The 21,922-nt window shown below is 37.6% G+C and overlaps 1 protein-coding gene across 5 annotated transcripts in view; it reads right to left on the bottom strand.

Annotated features, from left to right (window-relative positions):
• Nucleotides 1–21,922, bottom strand: part of DENND4C (DENN domain containing 4C) — a 124,095-nt gene that overhangs the window by 83,509 nt on the left and 18,664 nt on the right. For all 5 annotated transcript variants that reach the window (XM_086685380.1, XM_086685381.1, XM_086685383.1 and 2 more), the window contains exon 2: nt 1,042–1,363. In XM_086685380.1, coding sequence (XP_086541506.1) covers nt 1,042–1,346 — 305 coding nt within the window. In that variant the 5' untranslated portion in view covers nt 1,347–1,363. The remainder of the gene's footprint in view (nt 1–1,041; nt 1,364–21,922) is intronic.

The following is a 21,922-nucleotide window of genomic DNA, read 5'->3' as shown; positions in this document are numbered from 1 at the left end:
CGACGCGGGGCTCGAACTCACGGACCGCGAGATCGTGAGCTGGCTGAAGTCGGATGCTTAACCGACTGCGCCACCCAGGCGCCCCAAAAAATACCATTTTTAATGGAACCCAAAAGAATATGTAGGAATAAAATTAATCACGGAGGTGAAAGACTCCTACACTAAAAACTACAAAACACTGCTGAAAGAAATTAAAGACCTAAATAAAGGGAAAGAGATCTCACATTCAAAAGTTAGACAGCTTAGTGGTATAAAAGTGGCCAGTACTCCCTAAATTGATCTATAGATTAAATGCAATCCCCACCAAAATTCTGACTTCATGTTTTGCATAAATGGACAAGCTGATCCCAAACACTTCCTAAGATGTTCTCAAATACCTGTATGTTTTAAGTAACTGAGGATAATTGTAATAAACAGAACAGCTTAATAAATGACATGTATACATGACAAGTATTATAGGTATTCTAAAAACATAGCTTGTTTACAAAAGAGTCAATGTAGACATTTTTGGGATAAAAGTTTTTACAAAGAATGTACTTCCCTGGCTGTGGACTAGATACTAATACCTCATAACCACTACACTCACTCTAAATGGTAAATACCTCCCCCCTCCTGGCATTTAAAACCACACAACACAATTACATTTTTTAAAACAGGAATGCTCCTTTGTTAAATGAGTTCAGGGCTTCACAAAACTTCACCACGTAACCCAAGTAGCTCCTTAAAAATATAATCTTTTATTATACCTTCTTGTTCTTTTATGTTTAATTAATAAGCTTATCTGATAAGTACAACAGAAATGGAATCACATTTCAGGCTCTAATGCCTTCATTTCAATATGCTTTTGAAAGGAAATGATCTCATGATTCAAGTACAATGCAGAGAAATTCAGTAAGCGTGGATAGAGATATGTAATATCTTACTAACTTGATCCTGAAGTAACAAATAATAGAACTATCAAAAAATTCAAATTTCTATTCCCATGCACCTTAAATAAATGTTATTTCCTTCACTATAGCAAAAGAAAATAAGTCACCATACCCAATGTCGGTAAGGGGTGGTTTGTCTCTTGCTCTCTTATAACAGAGGAAAAGTTCGGGGCTTTTCAGACTTCCATAATTCAAATTTGCTTGGAGAGCTGATGGAGTGGCTTCAACACAGGTGTAACCTTCAGGTACTGTCTCCCCAGCAGATTTGTTAATAACTGCAATATCTGTAATTGGAGCTTTAGGCCCAGTTGACTTAGTATCTAAACGATTTATTTCTTGATCTAAAAGAGTAGATGTGTCAGTGAGACCTGCCACAACAAAGTAGTCAGTCACTCTTGGCCCTTTGTCTTCTATCATGGCTGCTATTGTATTTCCTACAAAAGGAAAAAAGGAAAAAAGACATCAATTAAAGAAAATACTTTATCTTGACTCATTAAAATTAAAATACTCCTGAGTTAACAGTGATCAACTAGCATACTTCCCAGTTGGATTTATAATCAAATTGTTGTCATTCTATAGAAGAAGCCTGTTTTGGTATCATGTTGTCAGTTTTTACCTCCTATAAAATACAAGTTTACAACATCAATTCATTTACAAGGCAACTATGATCCTTTCGTGTACCGAGGCTCTGTTAAAAATTATTAAAGGGTCAGAGGGAAGATGGCGGCGTAGGAGGACGCTGGGCTCACCACGCGTCCTGCTGATCACTTAGATTCCACCTACACCTGCCTAAATAACCCAGAAAACCGCCAGAGAATTAGCAGAACGGAGTCACTGGAGCCAAGCGCAGACGAGAGGCCCACGGAAGAGGGTAGGAAGGGCGGCGAGGCGGTGCACGCTCCACGGACTGGCGGGAGGGAGCCGGGGCGGAGGGGCGGCTCGCCGGCCAAGCAGAGCCCCGAGTCTGGCTTGCAAAAAGCGGAGGGGCCTGACGGACTGTGTTCCTACAGCAAGCGCGACTTAGCGTCTGGGAGGTCATAAGTTAACAGCTCTGCTCAGAAAGCGGGAAGGCTGGAGGACAAAGGGAAGGAGAGCTGCTGAGCCCCCGGACGACAGAGCTCAGTTTGGTGGGGAACAAAGGCGCTCGAGAGCGCCATCTCCCCCGCCCATCCCCCAGCCAAAATCCCAAAGAGAACCAGTTCCTGCCAGGGAACTTGCTGGCTCCGCGCAAACACCCAACTCTGCGCTTCTGCGGAGCCAAACCTCCGGCAGCGGATTTGACTCCCTCCTGCTGCCACAGGGCCCCTCCTGAAGTGGATCACCTAAGGAGAAGCAAGCTAAGCCTGCCCCTCCTGCCCCTGTGCACCTTGCCTACCCACCCCAGCTAAGACGCCAGATCCCCAGCATCACAAGCCTGGCAGTGTGCAAGTAGCCCAGACGGGCCACCCCATCCCACAGTGAATCCCGCCCCTAGGAGAGGGGAAGAGAAGGCACGCACCAGTCTGACTGTGGCCCCAGCGGTGGGCTGGGGGCAGACATCAGATCTGACTGCGGCTCCGCCCACCAACTCCAGTTATACACCACAGCACAGGGGAAGTGCCCTGCAGGCCCTCACCACGCCAGGGACTATCCAAAATGACCAAGCGGAAGAATTCCCCTCAGAAGAATCTCCAGGAAATAACAACAGCTAATGAGCTGATCCAAAAGGATTTAAATAATATAACAGAAAGTGAATTTAGAATAATAGTCATAAAATTAATCGCTGGGCTTGAAAACAGTATAGCTGACAGCAGAGAATCTCTTGCTACAGAGATCAAGGGACTAAGGAACAGTCACGAGGAGCTGAAAAACGCTTTAAACGAAATGCATAACAAAATGGAAACCACCACGGCTCGGATTGAAGAGGCAGAGGAGAGAATAGGTGAACTAGAAGATAAAGTTATGGAAAAAGAGGAAGCTGAGAAAAAGAGATAAAAAAATCCAGGAGTATGAGCGGAAAATTAGAGAACGAAGTGATACACTAAAAAGAAATAATCTACGCATAATTGGTATCCCAGAGGAGGAAGAGAGAGGGAAAGGTGCTGAAGGGGTCCTTGAAGAAATAATAGCTGAGAACTTCCCTGAACTGGGGAAGGAAAAAGGCACTGAAGTCCAAGAGGCACAGAGAACTCCCTTCAGACGTAACTTGAATCGATCTTCTGCACGACATATCATAGTGAAACTGGCAAAATACAAGGATAAAGAGAAAATTCTGAAAGCAGCAAGGGTTGTAAACGTGCCCTCACATATAAAGGGAGACCTATAAGACTCGTGACTGATCTCTCTTTTGAAACTTGGCAGGCCAGAAAGAATTGGCACGAGATTTTCAGTGTGCTAGACAGAAAAAATATGCAGCCGAGAATCCTTTATCCAGCAAGTCTGTCATTTAGAATAGAAGGAGAGATAAAGGTCTTCCCAAACAAACAAAAACTGAAGGAATTTGTCACCACTAAACCAGCCCTACAAGAGATCCTAAGGGGGACCCTGTGAGACAAAGTACCAGAGACATCACTACAAGCATAAAACATACAGACATCACAATGACTCTAAACCCATATCTTTCTATAATAACACTGAATGTAAATGGATTAAATGCGCCAACCAAAAGACATAGGGTATCAGAATGGATAAAAAAACAAGAGCCATCTATTTGCTGTCTACAAGAGACTCATTTTAGACCTGAGGACACCTTTAGATTGAGAGTGAGGGGATGGAGAACTATTTATCATGCTACTGGAAGCCAAAAGAAAGCTGGAGTAGCCATACTTATATCAGACAAACTAGACTTTAAATTAAAGCCTGTAACAAGAGATGAAGAAGGACATTATATAATAGTGACAGGGTCTATCCATCAGGAAGAGCTAACAATTATAAATGTCTATGCGCCGAATACCGGAGCGCCCAAATATATAAAACAATTACTCATAAACATAAGCAACCTTATTGAGAAGAACGTGGTAATTGCAGGGGACTTTAACACCCCACTTACAGAAATGGATAGATCATCTAGACACACGGTCAATAAAGAAACAAGGGCCCTGAATGAGACATTGGATCAGATGGACTTGACAGATATATTTAGAACTCTGCATCCCAAAGCAACAGAATATACTTTCTTCTCGAATGCACATGGAACATTCTCCAAGATAGATCATATACTGGGTCACAAAACAGCCCTTCATAAGTTTACAAGAATTGAAATCATACCATGCATACTTTCAGACCACAATGCAATGAAGCTTGAAATCAACCACAGGAAAAAGTCTGGAAAACCTCCAAAAGCATGGAGGTTAAAGAACACCCTACTAACGAATGAGTGGGTCAACCAGGCAATTAGAGAAGAAATTAAAAAATATATGGAAACAAACGAAAATGAAAATACAACAATCCAAACGCTTTGGGACGCAGCGAAGGCAGTCCTGAGAGGAAAATACATTGCAATCCAGGCCTATCTCAAGAAACAAGAAAAATCCCAAATACAAAATCTAACAGCACACCTAAAGGAAATAGAAGCAGAACAGCAAAGGCAGCCTAAACCCAGCAGAAGAAGAGAAATAATAAAGATCAGAGCAGAAATAAACAATATAGAATCTAAAAAAACTGTAGAGCAGATCAACGAAACCAAGAGTTGGTTTTTTGAAAAAATAAAATTGACAAACCTCTAGCCAGGCTTCTCAAAAAGAAAAGGGAGATGACCCAAATAGATAAAATCATGAATGAAAATGGAATTATTACAACCCATCCCTCAGAGATACAAACAATTATCAGGGAATACTATGAAAAATTATATGCCAACAAATTGCACAACCTGGAAGAAATGGACAAATTCCTGAACACCCACACTCTTCCAAAACTCAATCAGGAGGAAATAGAAAGCTTGAACAGACCCATAACCAGCGAAGAAATTGAATCGGTTATCAAAAATCTCCCAACAAATAAGAGTCCAGGACCAGATGGCTTCCCAGGGGAGTTCTACCAGACGTTTAAAGCAGAGATAATACCTATCCTGCTCAAGCTATTCCAAGAAATAGAAAGGGAAGGAAAACTTCCAGACTCATTCTATGAAGCCAGTATTACTTTGATTCCTAAACCAGACAGAGACCCAGTAAAAAAAGAGAACTACAGGCCAATATCCCTGATGAATATGGATGCAAAAATTCTCAATAAGATACTAGCAAATCGAATTCAACGGCATATAAAAGGAATTATTCACCATGATCAAGTGGGATTCATTCCTGGGATGCAGGGCTGGTTCAACATTCGCAAATCAATCAACGTGATACATCACATTAACAAAAAAAAAGAGAAAAACCATATGATCCTGTCAATCGATGCAGAAAAGGCCTTTGACAAAATCCAGCACCCTTTCTTAATAAAAACCCTTGAGAAAGTCGGGATAGAAGGAACATACTTAAAGATCATAAAAGCCATTTATGAAAAGCCCACAGCTAACATCATCCTCAACGGGGAAAAACTGAGAGCTTTTTCCCTGAGATCAGGAACATGACAGGGATGCCCACTCTCACCGCTGTTGTTTAACATAGTGCTGGAAGTTCTAGCATCAGCAATCAGACAACAAAAGGAAATCAAAGGCATCCAAATTGGCAAAGATGAAGTCAAGCTTTCGCTTTTTGCAGATGACATGATATTATACATGGAAAATCTGATAGACTCCACCAAAAGTCTGCTAGAACTGATACATGAATTCAGCAAAGTTGCAGGATACAAAATCAATGTACAGAAATCAGTTGCATTCTTATACACTAACAATGAAGCAACAGAAAGACAAATAAAGAAACTGATCCCATTCACAATTGCACCAAGAAGCATAAAATACCTAGGAATAAATCTAACCAAAGATGTAAAGGATCTGTATGCTGAAAACTATAGAAAGCTTATGAAGGTAATTGAAGAAGATTTAAAGAAATGGAAAGACATTCCCTGCTCATGGATTGGAAGAATAAATATTGTCAAAATGTCAATACTACCCAAAGCTATCTACACATTCAATGCAATCCCAATCAAAATTGCACCAGCATTCTTCTCGAAGCTAGAACAAGCAATCCTAAAATTCATATGGAACCACAAAAGGCCCCGAATAGCCAAAGTAATTTTGAAGAAGAAGACCAAAGCAGGAGGCATCACAATCCCAGACTTTAGCCTCTACTACAAAGCTGTCATCATCAAGACAGCATGGTATTGGCACAAAAACAGACACATAGACCAATGGAATAGAATAGAAACCCCAGAACTAGACCCACAAACGTATGGCCAACTCATCTTTGACAAAGCAGGAAAGAACATCCAATGGAAAAAAGACAGTCTCTTTAACAAATGGTGCTGGGAGAACTGGACAGCAACATGCAGAAGGTTGAAACTAGACCACTTTCTCACACCATTCACAAAAATAAACTCAAAATGGATAAAGGACCTGAATGTGAGACAGGAAACCATCAAAACCTTAGAGGAGAAAGCAGGAAAAGACCTCTCTGACCTCCGCCGTAGCAATCTCTTACTCAACACGTCCCCAAAGGCAAGGGAATTAAAAGCAAAAGTGAATTACTGGGACCTTATGAAGATAAAAAGCTTCTGCAGCAAAGGAAACAACCAACAAAACTAAAAGGCAACCAACGGAATGGGAAAAGATATTTGCAAATGACATATCGGACAAAGGGCTAGTATCCAAAATCTATAAAGAGCTCACCAAACTCCACACCCGAAAAGCAAATAACCCAGTGAAGAAATGGGCAGAAAACATGAATAGACACTTCTCTAAAGAAGACATCCGGATGGCCAACAGGCACATGAAAAGATGTTCAGCGTCGCTCCTTATCAGGGAAATACAAATCAAAACCACACTCAGGTATCACCTCACGCCAGTCAGAGTGGCCAAAATGAACAAATCAGGAGACTATAGATGCTGGAGAGGATGTGGAGAAACGGGAACCCTCTTGCACTGTTGGTGGGAATGCAAATTGGTGCAGCCGCTCTGGAAAGCAGTGTGGAGGTTCCTCAGAAAATTAAAAATAGACCTACCCTATGACCCAGCAATAGCACTGTTAGGAATTTATCCAAGGGACACAGGAGTACTGATGCATAGGGGCACTTGTACCCCAATGTTCATAGCAGCACTCTCAACAATAGCCAAATTATGGAAAGAGCCTAAATGTCCATCAACTGATGAATGGATAAAGAAATTGTGGTTTATATACACTATGGAATACTATGTGGCAATGAGAAAAAATGAAATATGGCCTTTTGTAGCAACGTGGATGGAACTGGAGAGTGTGATGCTAAGTGAAATAAGCCATACAGAGAAAGACAGATACCATATGGTTTCACTCTTATGTGGATCCTGAGAAACTTAACAGGAACCCATGGGGGAGGGGAAGGAAAAAAAAGAGGTTAGAGTGGGAGAGAGCCAAAGCATAAGAGACTGTTGAGAACTGAGAGCAAACTGAGGGTTGATGGGGGGTGGGAGGGAGGAGAGGGTGGGTGATGGGTATTGAGGAGGGCACCTTTTGGGATGAGCACTGGGTGTTGTATGGAAACCAATTTGACAATAAATTTCATATATAAATTAAAAAAAATAAAAAATTAAAAAAAAAGAATTATTAAAGGGTCAGAGTTGGGCTATGGTGCTCTGCTTTCAGCAAAATGCACTTAATGAGCAATATTCAGACCATTTAAGAAATCATTCTTGTTTTTTTTAAGAAAGATCTTTTTTTTTTAATGTTTATTTATTTGTTTTGAAAGAGAGAGAGAGAGAGGGCGGGCGGGAGAGAGGGAAGGAGGAAAGGGCAGAGAGACAGGGAGAGAGAAAGAACTCCAAGCAGACTGCACACTGTTAGCACAGAGCCTGATGCAGGGCTTGAACTCACGAACTGTGAGATCATGACCTGCGCAGAAACCAAGAGTTGGATGCTTAACCAACTGAGCCATTCAGGAGCCTCAGAAATCATTCTCTTGTAGGTTACAGAATTCCTAGAGCTAACCACATTTAAACAAATGAATTGAGTTCATCATGAATTAAGTCAAGATCTAAGACAAAAAAATAGAGGTAATGGTAATAAATATAATCAAACTAGTCTCTTAATCCAGTTAGGGGTCTGTTCCTTCTGGCTAAGAAACTTTCTGGAAACACCATGTAAACTAAGGAAGTTTAGGAATCATTAAATATTTCATATATAAATACCAAACAGAGCATAAAAAACTGTAACCAAAGAAGACAAAATTATATAAAACACACATTGAGACTTAGGTACTATATGGTAGAAACCCAGAGAATATGAACGTTGAATCAAGACTTCTTTCTATAATCTCTAAATTTGGCACCTCTAAAAATAAAATTAAGCTTCTGCAGTTTTAAGTATTTCCACGGATTTTATGTGCTTTTTAAAATTATAAATATCTATGCACCGAATACAGGAGCCCCCAAATATATAAAACATTTAATCACAAACATAAGCAACCTTATTGATAAGAATGTGGTAATTGCAGGGGACTTTAATACTCCACTTACAACAATGGATAGATCAACTAGACACAGCATCAATAAAGAAATAAGGGCCCTGAATGGTACATTGGATCAGATGGACTTGACAGATATATTTAGAACTCTGCATCCCAAAGCAACAGAATATGCTTTCTTCTTGAGTACACATGGAACATTCTCCAAGATAGATCACATACTGGGTCACAAAACAGGCCTTCATAAGTATAAAAGAATTGAGATCATACCATGCACACTTTCAGACCACAATGCTATGAAACTTGAAATCAACCACAGGAAAAAGTCTGGAAAACCTCCAAAAGCTTAGAGGTTAAAGAACACTCTACTAAAGAATGAATGGGCCAACCAGGCAATTAGAGAAGAAATTTAAAAATATATGGAAACAAATGAAAATGAAAATACAACAATCCAAACGCTTTAGGATGCAGAGAAGGCAGTCTTGAGAGGAAAATACATTGCAACCTAGGCCTATCTCAAGAAATAAGAAAAATCCCAAATACAAAATCTAACAGCACACCTAGAAGAAACAGAAGCAGAACAGCAAAGACACCCCAAACCCAGCAGAAGAAGAGAAATAATAAAGATCAGAGCAGAAATAAACAATATAGAATCTAATAAAAACAGTAGAGCAGATCAATGAAACCAAGAGTCAGTTTTTTGAAAAAATAAACAAAATTGATAAACCTCTAGCCAGGCTTCTCAAAAAGAAAAGGGAGAGGACCCAAATAGATAAAATCATGAATAAAAATGGAATTATTACAACCAATCCCTCAGAAGTACAAGCAATTATCAGGGAATACTATGAAAAATTATATGCCAACAAACTGGACCAACCTGGAAGAAATGGACAAATTCCTAAGCACCCACACACTTCCAAAACTCAAACAGGAAGAAATAGAGTATTTGAACAGACCCATAACCAGTGAAGAAGTTGAATCAGTTATCAAAAATCTCCCAACAAATAAGAGTCCAGGACCAGATGGCTTCCCAGAGGAATTCTACCAGACATTGAAAGCAGAGATAATACCTATCCTTCTCAAGCTGTTCCAAAAAATAGAAAGGGAAGGAAAACTTCCAGACTCATTCTATGAAGCCAGCATTACTTTGATTCCCAAACCAGACAGAGACCCAGCAAAAAAAAAAAAAAAAAAAAAGAGAACGACAGGCCAATATCCCTGATAAATATGGAAGCAAAAATTCCCAACAAGATACTAGCAAATCGAATTCAACAGCATATAAAAAGAATTATTCACCATGATCAAGTGGGATTCATTCCTGGGCTGCAGGGCTGGTTCAATATTTGCAAATCGATCAATGTGATACATCACATTAATAAAAGAAAAGAACCATATGATCCTGTCAATCGATGCAGAAAAAGCATTTGACAAAACTTAGCATCCTTTCTTAATAAAAACTCTCGAGAAAATTGGGCTAGAAGGAATATACTTCAACATCATAAAAGCCATTTATGAAAAGCTCACCACTAATATCATCCTCAATGGGGAAAAACTGAGAGCTTTCCCACTGAGATCAGGAACATGACAGGGATGTCCACTCTCACTGCTGTTGTTTAACATACTGTTGGAAGTTCTAGCATCAGCAATCAGACAACAAAAGGAAATCAAAGGCATCCAAATTGGCAAAGATGAAGTCAAGCTTTCGCTTTTTGCAGATGACATGATATTATACATGGAAAATCCGATAGACTCCACCAAAAGTCTGCTAGAACTGATACATAAATTCAGCAAAGTCGCAGGATACAAAATCAATGTACAGAAATCAGTTGCATTCTTATACACTAATAATGAAGCAACAGAAAGACAAAAAGAAACTGATCCCATTCACAATTGCACCAAGAAGCATAAAATACCTAGGAATAAACCTAACCAAAGATGTAAAAGATCTGTATGCTGAAAACTATAGAAAGCTTATGAAGGAAATTGAAGAAGATACAAAGAAATGGAAAAACATTCTGTGCTCATGGATTGGAAGAATATTGTTAAAATGTCAATACTACCCAAAGCAATCTACACATTCAATGTAATCCCAATCAAAATTGCATCAGCATTCTTCTCGAAGCTAGAACAAGCAATCCTAAAGTCTGTATGCACCCACAAAAGACCGCAAATAGCCAAAGTAATATTGAAGAAGAAAACCAAAGCAGGTGGCATCACAATCCCAGACTTTAGCGTCTACTACAAAGCTATAATCATCAAGACAGCATGGTATTGGCACAAAAACAGACACACAGACCAATGGAATAGAGACTCCAGAATTGGACCCACAAATGTATGGCCAACTAATCTTTGACAAAGCAGGAAAGAATATCCGATGGAAAAAAGACAGTCTCTTTAACAAATGGTGCTGGGAGAACTGGACAGCAACATGCAGAAGAATGAAACTAGACCACTTTCTTACACCATTCACAAAAATAAACTCAAAATGGATGAAGGACCTGAATGTGAGACAGGAAACCATCAAACCCCTACAGGAGAAAGCAGGAAAAAAACCTCTCTGACCTCAGCTGCAGCAATTTCTTACTTGACACATCTCCAAAGGCAAGGGAATTAAAAGCAAAAATGAACTATTGGGACCTCATCAAGATAAAAAGCTTCTGCACTGCAAAGGAAACAATCAACAAAACTAAAAGGCAACCAACGGAATGGGAAAAGATATTTGCAAATGACATATTGGACAAAGAGTTAGTATCCAAAATATATAAAGAACTCACCAAACTCCACATCCGAAAAACAAATAATCCAGTGAAGAAATGGGCAGAAGACATGAATAGACACTTCTCTAAAGAAGACATCCAGATGGCCAACAGGCACATGAAAAGATGCTCAACGTCACTCCTCATCAGGGAAATACAAAGGAAAACCACACTGAGATATCACCACATGCCAGTCAGAATGGCTAAAATGAACAAATCAGGAGCCTATAGATGCTGGAGAGGATGTGGAGAAATGGGAGCCCTCTTGCACTGTTGGTGGGAATGCAAACTGGTGTAGCCACTCTGGAAAACAGTGCGGAGCTTCCTCAAAAAATTTAAAATAGATCTAACTTATGACCCAGCAATAGCACTGCTAAGAATTTACCCAAGGGATACAGGAGTGCTGATGCATAGGGGCACTTGTACCCCAATGTTTATAGCAGCACTTTCAACAATAGCCAAATTATGGAAAGAGCCTAAATGTCCTTCAATTGATGAATGGATAAAGAAGTTTGGGTTTATATATACAATGGAATACTACTTGGCAATGAGAAAGAATGAAATCTAGCCATTTGTAGCAACGTGGATGGAACTGGAGAGTGTTATGCTAAGTGAAATAAGTCATACAGAGAAAGACAGATACCATATGTTTTCACTCTTATGTGGATCCTGAGAAACTTAACAGAAGACCATGGGGGAGGGGAAGGAAAAAAAAAAGTTAGAGACGGAGACAGCCAAACCATAAGAGACTCTTAAAAACTGAGAATAAACTGAGGGTTGATGGGGGGTGGGAGGGAGGGGAAAGTGGGTGATGGCATTGAGGAGGGCACCTGTTGGGATGAGCACTGGGTGTTGTATGGAAACCAATTTGACAATAAATTTCATATTAAAAAATAAAAATAAAAATAAAAACTTTAAGTATAATTTACATACAATAAAATGTACATATTAAGTGTAAAATTTGGTAAATTTTCATAAATATATATACCTGTGAAACCATTAACAATCAAGATAGTAAACATACCCATCAAAACTCCAAATTTTCTTATACCTCTATATCCCTCTATAGGCAATTATCCCTCCCTCTATAGGCAATGAATTATCTGCTGTCATATAGTTTTTAGAACTGATTACACATGGAATCATACAGTATATATTCTTTTTTTTTCTGGCTTTTTTCATAATTATTTTGAGATTCATTCATGTTTGTGTTTATATCAATAATTCATTCCTTTTTATATTTAAAAAATATTTTTTTAATTAATCTCTACACCAAAATGGGGCTCAAACCCAGAACTCTGAGATCCAAAGTCACATGCTCTACCAACTGAGCCAGCCAGGTACCCCTCATTGCTATTTATAACTAAGTAGTATTCCACTGTTGAGTATACCACAATGTTTATCTATTTACCTTTATTAATATTATCTTTATTAATAATATTAATACCTTAATAGGGTTATTTTAAGTTTGGAATTATTATAAATAAAGCTGTCTGGGGCACCTGGGTGGCTCAGTCAGTTAAGTGTCCAACTTTTGGTTTCACTTCAGGTCACGATCTCATGGTTTGTGAATTTGAGACCCACAATGGGTTCTGCACTGACAGTGCGGAGCCTGCTAGGAATTCTTTCTCCCTCTCTCTCTCAAAATACACATCTCTTTCCCTACACTCTCCCTCTCTCAAAATAAATAAATAAACTTAAAAAAAATAAATAAAGCTATCACAAACACCCATATATTAGCCTTATGGACAAATGCTTTCATTTATCTTAGGTCAATTCCTAAGAGGAAAGGACTGGATCACCTGCTAGGTATATGTAATTCTAAAATACTGCCAAACAGTTTCCTAGAGTGTACCATTTTATGAGAGTTCCAGTCGTTCTACATCCTCTCTAAAGTTGTGTAAGGTCAGTCTTTTTAACAGACACTATAACATGCCTATAGTGAAACTTTATAGTTTTAATTTGTATCTTTCTAATGACTAGTGATGCTAACTACCTTTTCATGTGTTTATTTTCTATCCATGAATTTTCTTCAGTGAAATTTCTGTTCAAATCTTAGCTTGTTTTTTACTTGGGCTGTTAGCCATTCTTGAGTTTTGAAAAGTTCTTTATATATTCTGTAGACAAGTCATTTATCAAGCATATACTTAGCAAGTATTTTCTTGTCTTTTTACTCTAATAGTGCCTTTTGAAAAGCAGAAGTTTTTATTTTTTATGAAGTCTCATTTACCAATCTAATTCTTCTATGGGTCATGCTTGTGGTATGACATTTAAGAAATCATTGTCTAAGGTCACAAAGGTTTTCTCCCATGTTTTCCTCTAAAGTTTTATAATTTCAAGTTTCATATTTAGGTCTATGACACATTTTGAGTTAATTTTTTACATATGGTGTTCAGTATGAATCAAGATCCACTTTTTACATACAGATATCCAATTTTTCCAGCACCACTGGTTGAAAAAACTAACTTTTCTCCACTGTATTGCTTTTGTACCTTTATTCAAAACCCAAATGCCCAGGGTGCCTGGGTGGCTCAGTCGGTTAAGCATCTGACTCTTTGATTTAGGCTCAGGTCATGATCTCACGGTTCATGGGATGGAGCCCCACGTCAGGCTCTGCAATGACAGCACAGGGCCTGCCTGGGATTCTCTCTCTCCCTCTCTCCCTGCCCCTCCTCTGATTGCCCTCCCTCTCTCTCAAAATAAATAAATAAACTTAAAAAAAAAAAAAACTGCCCAACATGTTTATATTTATCTCTGGATTCTTTTTTTTTTTTTTTAATGTTTATTTTTGAGAGAGAGAGAGTGCACACACAAGTAGGGGAGGGCAGAGAAAGAGACAGAATGTGAAGCAGGCTCCAGGCTTCAAGCTGTCAGCATAGAGCCTGATGTGGGGCTTGAACTCACGAGCTCTGAGATCATGACCTGAGCCAAAGTCAGATGCTCAACCGAGTCACCCAGGTGTCCCACCTCTGGTTTCTTTATTCCACTGATCTATTTGTCTATTTGTCAGTCCCACATGATTTTGATTACTGTAGCTTTTCTTTATTTATTAATTTATTTTGAGAGAGAGAGCACAAGCAGGAGAATAGGGAGAGAGGGAGAGAGAATCCCAAACAGGCTCTGTGCTGTCAGTGCAGAGCCCGATGAAGGACCTGAACTCATGAACTGCAAGATTATGACCTGAGCCAAAATCAAGAGTTGGACGCTTTACCAACTGAGCCACCCAGGTGCCACAATTACTGTAGCTTTATAATAAATCTTGAAATCAGGAAATGTTAGTCTTCAACTCTGTTCTTTTTCAAAATTGCTTTTGACTATTCTATTCTAGCTCCTTTGCATTTCAGTAAGCATTTTAGAATCAGCTGGTCCATTTCTACCCCAAATAAAAGCCTACTAGGATTTTAACTGGGATTGTGTTGAAACTGTAGGTCAATTTAAGGAGGGCTGTCAATACTGAGTTTTCAAACCCACAGACAAGGTTTATCTCTGCATTTCTCTCATCAATGTTTTGTAGTTTATAGCATATGTCTTTCACATCATCAGACTTTGCTTATGTACATAATAATTAATGCTATTGTAAATGACATTGTTTCCTTAACTCAATTTCCAATTATTCTTTGCTACTACATAGAAGTATAATTGCTTTTTATATCCTGATCTTGTACAAAGTCTATCTTGATCTTCATACAGTTGCTTATGAGTTATAGAGTTTTGTAGGTACCATCAAGTTTTCTACATAGATAATGTGTCCACGAATAGAGACTAATTTTACTTCTTTCTTTGCAATATAGATGTCTTTTATTTCTTTTTCTTGTCTTACTGTCTGAGGTAGAACATCCACTACAATGTTCAAGAGAAATGCTGACCAAAGAAGATATACAAATGACCAATTAGCACATGAAAAAGTGCTCAGCATCATTAATCACAGCAGCATTCTTCACAATAATCAAATGGTAAAAACAACCCAAATATCCATCAAAAAATGAATGGATAGGGGTGCCTGGGTGGCTCAGTCGGTTGGGCATCCGACTTCGGCTCAGGTCATGATCTCGCAGTCTGTGAGTTCGAGCCCCGCGTCGGGCTCTGTGCTCAGAGCCTAGAACCTGTTTCAGATTCTGTGTCTCCCTCTCTCTCTGACCCTCTCCCATTCATGCTCTGTCTCTCTCTGTCGCAAAAATAAATAAACGTAAAAAAAAAAAAAATTAAAAAAAAATGAATGGATAAACATAGTGTAATATAACTATACAATGGAATTCTATTCAGCCATAAAAAGGAACTGAATTTTGATAAATGCCGTAACATGGATGAACTCTGAAAAACCTTAAACTAAATGAAATAAGCCAGACACAGAGGAGAAATATTATATGGTTCTTATATGAGGTACACTGAATAGATAAATTCATAGAGACATAAGTAAAATAGAGGTTACCCAGGGCTAGGAGAGGGGAGCATGGAGAGTTACTGTTTAATGGGTATAGAGTTTATGCTGGAGATGATGGAAAAGATTTGGGTATAGTAGTGACAATGGTTATACAACACTGCCAGTGTAGTTAATGCCACTGAAGTGTATACTTACAAATGGTTAAAATGATAAATGTACTGTATATTTACCACAATTAAAAAAAAAAGAGAATGCTTCAATAAGCATCTCTCCACATTAATCTGGGCTTCAGTTAAGTTACAGAGTAAATTCCAAAATCAGCTTTCTAGATCAGAGTATATAAACATATGCATACCAATTATTATATGCTACCTTCTTGCCTTTTGAAAAAAAATACCAATTTACCATGGCAACAGTAATGTATCTATAGTCCAAGGGGTATCATAATTGTAGTTCTGTTTACTGTGTTAGAGTAAAATTGGTATAAGGAGGTTGTTTTAATACACATTTCTTTGATTAAAAAAAAAAAAGTAAAAAGAGGCACACCTAGCTGGTTCAGTAAGTAGAGCACATTACTCCTGATCTCAGGGTCTTGAGTTTGAGCCCCATGTTAGATGTAGACATTACTTAAATAAATTTAAAAAAAAATTTTAAAGGAGAGAAGTGTTGGGAGTAGATATCTTCGTTTTGTTCCTAATCTTATGAGGAAAGTATTCAGTCTTTTATCAGTAAATATGATGTTATTTGTGGGTTTTTCATAAATGCTCTTTATCAAGTTAAGTTCTTTTCTATTCCTGAGACTTTTATCAGGAAGATATGTTAGACTTTATAACACACTTTTTCTGCATCTACTGAGGTGATATATTTTTCTATCTTTTTTTTTTTTTAATTTTTTTTTGACGTTTATTTATTTTTGGGACAGAGAGAGACAGCGCATGAACGGGGGAGGGGCAGAGAGAGAGAGGGAGACACAGAATCGGAAGCAGGCTCCAGGCTCTGAGCCATCAGCCCAGAGCCTGACGCGGGGCTCGAACTCACGGACCGCGAGATCGTGACCTGGCTGAAGTCGGACGCTTAACTGACTGCGCCACCCAGGCGCCCCTATTTTTCTATCTTTAATACAGTGAATTACAATGATTAATTTTCAAGTTTCTAATCACTGCATTCTTGAAATAAACCCCACTTGGTCATGATATATTATCGCTTTTATATGTTCTTGAATTATATTTGTTAAAATTTTGTTTGAAATTTTATATACATTAATTGAAGGATATTGGTCTGTTGTTTTCTTGTAATGTTTTTAACTGATTTGCTATCAAGGTAATATAGTCTCATAAAATGAGCTGGGAAGAATTTCTTCTTCAATTTTCTGGAGGAGTCTGTATAGAATTGGTATTATTTCTTCCTTAAATGTTTGGCAGCATTCACCTGCAAAATCATTTGCGTCTGGAGTTTTCTTTGTAGGTAGGTTTTTAACCATAAATTCAATTTCTTTAACACATATAGGGCTATTTAGGTTACCTACTTCCTTTCTTAGTTTACATCTGTTTTAGTCCATGCAGGCTGCTATACGAATATCACAGACTGAGTGACTTATAAACACAGAAATTTCTTTCTCGTAATTCTTGAGGCTGGGAAGTCCAAGATCAAGGCACTGGCAGATTGTATTGTTACTGACGCTGATTTCCTAGTTCATAGAAGGCTGTTAACTTCCCTGTAACTTCACATGACAGAAGGGAGCAAGGGATCTCTCTGGGATCCCTTTCCAAAAAGGCACTAATTCCATTCATGAGGGTTTTGCCCTCATGACCAAAATAACTCTGAAAGCCCCACCTCCAAATATCATCACACTGGGGATTAGGTTTCAGCATAAGAATGGGGTGGGGGTGGGGGGCCACAACCATTCAGTCTACATAGCAGTGTCTTTCGAGGGATTTGTCCATTTCATCTAAGTTATCAAATTTATTGGTACAAAGTTGTTCATATTTCCTTATTATACTTTTAATATCTGTAGAATATGTAGTGATGTCACCTCTCTCATTTCCAGTATTAGTAATTTGTGTCTTCTTTTCTTCCTGACCAGTCTGGCTAGAAATTTATCAATTTTATTCATCTTCTTTAAGAACAAGCTTTTTGTTTCATTAATTTTTCTCTTGCTTTTGTTTTATATTTCATTGATTTCTATTTTGATCTTTATTATTTCCTTTCCTCTGTTTATGTAGAATTTAATTTGCTCTTCTTTTTCTAGTTTCTAAGGTAGAAACAGGTCATTGATTTGAGACCTTTCTTCTTCTCTATTGTAGGTATAATCCCACCAAGTAATGTTTTAGTGGCATCTAACAGATTTATGTATGTTGTGTATTCTTTTTATTCAGTTCAAAACACTTATTAACTTTCCTTTCCTAAAATATTTTCTTTGACCAATGGACTATTTATGTTTTTCAGTTTCCAAATGTGGTACTTGGGAATTTTCCAAGAATCTTTGGTTATTAATTTCTAATTTAATTCCACTGTAGTCAGATAATATATTATATATGACTAGAATTATTTTATTTATTAAAAATGGATTTATGGCTAAGAATATGGCCTATCTTGATAAATATACCATGTGAACTTTAGCACTGTAGCATGTGTACTGTTGATGGACAGAGGCCTCTACAAATGTCAATCAAGTAGGTTAATAGTGTTGGTCAAGTCTACTATATCCTTGCTGATTTTCTGTCCACTTATTCTATTATTAAGAAGATACTACTATTAAAATATTAAAATATCAAATATTAAAATATTAAAATTTTGACTATAATTGTAGATTTGTCTATTTTTCTTTCCAACTCTTATCAGTTTTTGCTTCATGTATTTTGAAGTTCCATTATTAAGGGCATAAGCATTTAGAATTGTTATGTCTTTTTGATTAACTGACCTCTGTATCATTATGAAATGGTTTTCTCTAACTCTGGTAAAAATTACTATGTATTAACAAAAGCTTTTGAAAACGCTTCAAATTTTTTGAAAAAAAATTAAAATAGTTTTTTAAACTAACAGATATATAGTCTAATAATTATATTTTATATTCCACTACTGCTAAAATAATCTTTCAGAATCCATTTAGTTTCACCCTACTGTTTAGAATGGCATACATTTCAATGAATATATGCTATTGACATCAACAAAACGTCAATAACTTCAATTTATAAAGCTAAATGTAGTTTACACAGTTCTCTCACTACAACAAAAAGATTTCTAACAGTTTCAAAAATATCTGTGTGTTCCTTGGTGTTCCAAACCATGCAGAATGAATGGTAAATTTCACTTAAACCGCAAAGAGAGTACAGTTTTATCAAAGTTATTTGCTACATTTAAGCAATTTAAAATAGGGCCTTGGAGATTCCATTTACAAAGCATTATCAACATCAGCTCCACTGGCTGGGTCATGGAACTACAAAATTGAAAAAAATAAGTCATTTTGGACAAAATCAGTTCCTGTTTTCCAACACAAAGCAGTGTAATTCTCTACTGTTGCACCTGTCACTGAAAGTTTTGTAAAGAAGGAGAGCTGTAGAGAAAGGCCGCAAACACAAATGCCTTAAAGGGGTCAGGCAGGATAGAAGAGTCGTGGGAACTAGAGAACACAGGCAGCCACTACTCGTCAGATCCATCCAATTGTTGCCAAATGGACTTGGACCAGAATTTCTTCTTTGCCTTTTTAAAAGAAGCCAGAAATCAGGGTTTTTGTGTAAATCTCCAAGTTTTAAAATATTGGCAACTGATTCAGAATTCTTAAACAGTGCTAAGTTCAAACAAAACACATTAAGCAGGGTATATTCACTCTAAAGATTAAAAGTCTAGAAAAGAACAATTTCTAAATTCCATTCAAAAAATTCTTTCACCTGGTTAAATACCTAACTTCACCATTAATCATATATGAGCCAATAAACCTAACTGTACACCAAATTGATAATATAATCACATAGAAGGGAATGAAAAAAGAACTAAACGATACTAGACATTCTTGGAGAAATGACCAATTCCAAGGTTGGCCAGGAAAAACACAAGGTATACCTAGAACATCTTACATAAGAAGAAAAAAAGCACTGCTCAAAAACTAATAGGGGTCCCTTATCAAAAAGGCACAGGAACTAGCTTGAAGAGTCTCCCACTGGCCAAAATGGGAATAATTGTAGCGTCAAAATGAATGACACTAATGGATTATAACACATGGATTATTTTTTAATGTTTATTTATCTTTGAAAGAGAGACAGAAAAAGAGCACAAGTGGGGAAGGGGCAGAGAGAGAGGGAGACACAAAATCCAAAGGACGCTCCAGGCTCTGAACTGTGCACAGAGCCCAATGCGGGGCTCAAACTCAGGAACCATGTCATCATGACCTGAGCTGAAGTCAGACACTTAACAGACTGAGCCATCCAGGCGCCCCTCACATTGATTTCTTTTTCAAGCCTTGAGTCCACACTGAAATTATAAAATAAATGAATGAAGGGGAAAGAAGGAAGGCTCTTCAGAATGCCAACCAATAATCATGAAAGGGATGATAAAAAAAAACATTTTATAATCATCTCAGTATTCAGTTCCAAGCAAGAATTATCAGTGAATGCTAAAACCACTGGGAGGAAGACTGTTGGATATAGAATATTTGTACCACCTCAAGCTCTTTCTCCAGTTATACTAATAATTACAAATGAATAAAATATATCACCAGAGAAAGCTGGTGGCCACTTTAACCAAGTAATCAAAATCAACATCATTAATGATTGTCAAACTATTATTACATGCCTTCGGATATGATGCACCATGCAGACAGCATTAATTATGTACTATTCCTGATTTTTTTTAAATGCATAGTCTTGGAGCACCTGGGTGGTTCAGTCAGTTAAGTATTAAACTCTTGATTTAGGTTCAGGTCATGATCTCAAGGTTTGTGGAATCAAGTCCTGCATCAGCATCAGTGTGGAGCCTGCTTGGGATTCTCTCCCCCTCTCTCTTCCCCTCTCCTGCTTGTGCACACTCTCTCTTTCTCTCTCTCTCAAAATAAACAAATTTTAAAATAAATAAACAAATAAAAAATAAAAACACATGACCTTAACGTAATCACGAGGAGTTAGACAACCTCAAACCAAACGGGAAAATTCTAGTCAATGGAAACAAAAGCAAAAAATAAACTATTGGGAATACGTGAAAATAAAAAGCTTTTTCACAGCAAAGGCAACCACCAGCAAAATGACAAAGCAACCTAATGAATAGGAGAAGATATTTGCAAATGATATAGCAATAACAGACTAATATCCAATATATAAACTTATACAACTCAACACCAAAAAAAAAAAAAAAAAAAAACCCAAACACTACAATTAAAAAAGGGCAGAGGATGTGAATACACAGTTTCCCAAAGAAGACATACAGATGGCCAATAGGGACATGAAAACATCACTAATTATCAGGGAAATTCATATCAAAGCCATGAAGAAATATCACCTCACACCAGTCAGAATGGGGAGTATCAAAAAGACAAGAAATAACAAGCACTGGCAAGGATGTAGAGAAAAAGGAACTCCTGTACACTGTTGGTAGGAAGGTAAATTAGTGCAGCTACTATGGAAAACAGTATGGAGGTTCCTCAAAAAATTAAAAATGGAAACACCACATGATGTAATCATTCCACTACTGGGTATTTAACCAAAGCAAAGAAAAACACTAATTCAAGAAGATATATGCACCCCTATGTTTACTGCAGCATTATTTACAATGGCCAAGATACTAACCCAAGTGTCCATTGATAGATGAATCGATAAAGATGCAGTATATATACACAATGGAATATTACTCAGCCATAAAAAAAGAATGAGCTCTTGTCATTCACAAAAACATGGATTGACCTGGAAGGTATTATGCTAAGTGAAATAAGTCAGACAGAGAAAGATACATATACGATTTCACTTATATGTAGAATCTAAAAACGTGAATCAAAATAAACAAAAGCAGAAACAGACCCACAAATACAGAGAACTGATGGTTACCACAGGGGAGGATAGGATGGGTAAAATGTGTGAAGGGGAGTGGGAGGTACAGCTTCCGGTTATGGAATGAATAAGTCACAGAGAGGACAGGCACAGCATAGGTAATATAGTCGATAGCACTGTAATAGTGTTGTATAGTGACAGACGGTAGCTACACTTTGTGGTGAGCACAGCATAATATAAAGAGCTGTGGAATCACTATTGTGTACTCTTGAAACTAATGTAGCATTGTATGTCAGCTATAACTGAATCAAATAAACAAATACATAAATATAACTAAAGGGCAAAATTCTAAAAAGAAGTCAGTGTAATGAAAGG

Source organism: Puma concolor, chromosome D4 (genome assembly GCF_028749965.1).
Source record: "Puma concolor isolate L17-30 chromosome D4, mPumCon1.1.hap2, whole genome shotgun sequence".
Taxonomy (NCBI): Eukaryota; Metazoa; Chordata; class Mammalia; order Carnivora; family Felidae; genus Puma; species Puma concolor.
This window is presented reverse-complemented; position numbering and strand designations above follow the sequence as displayed.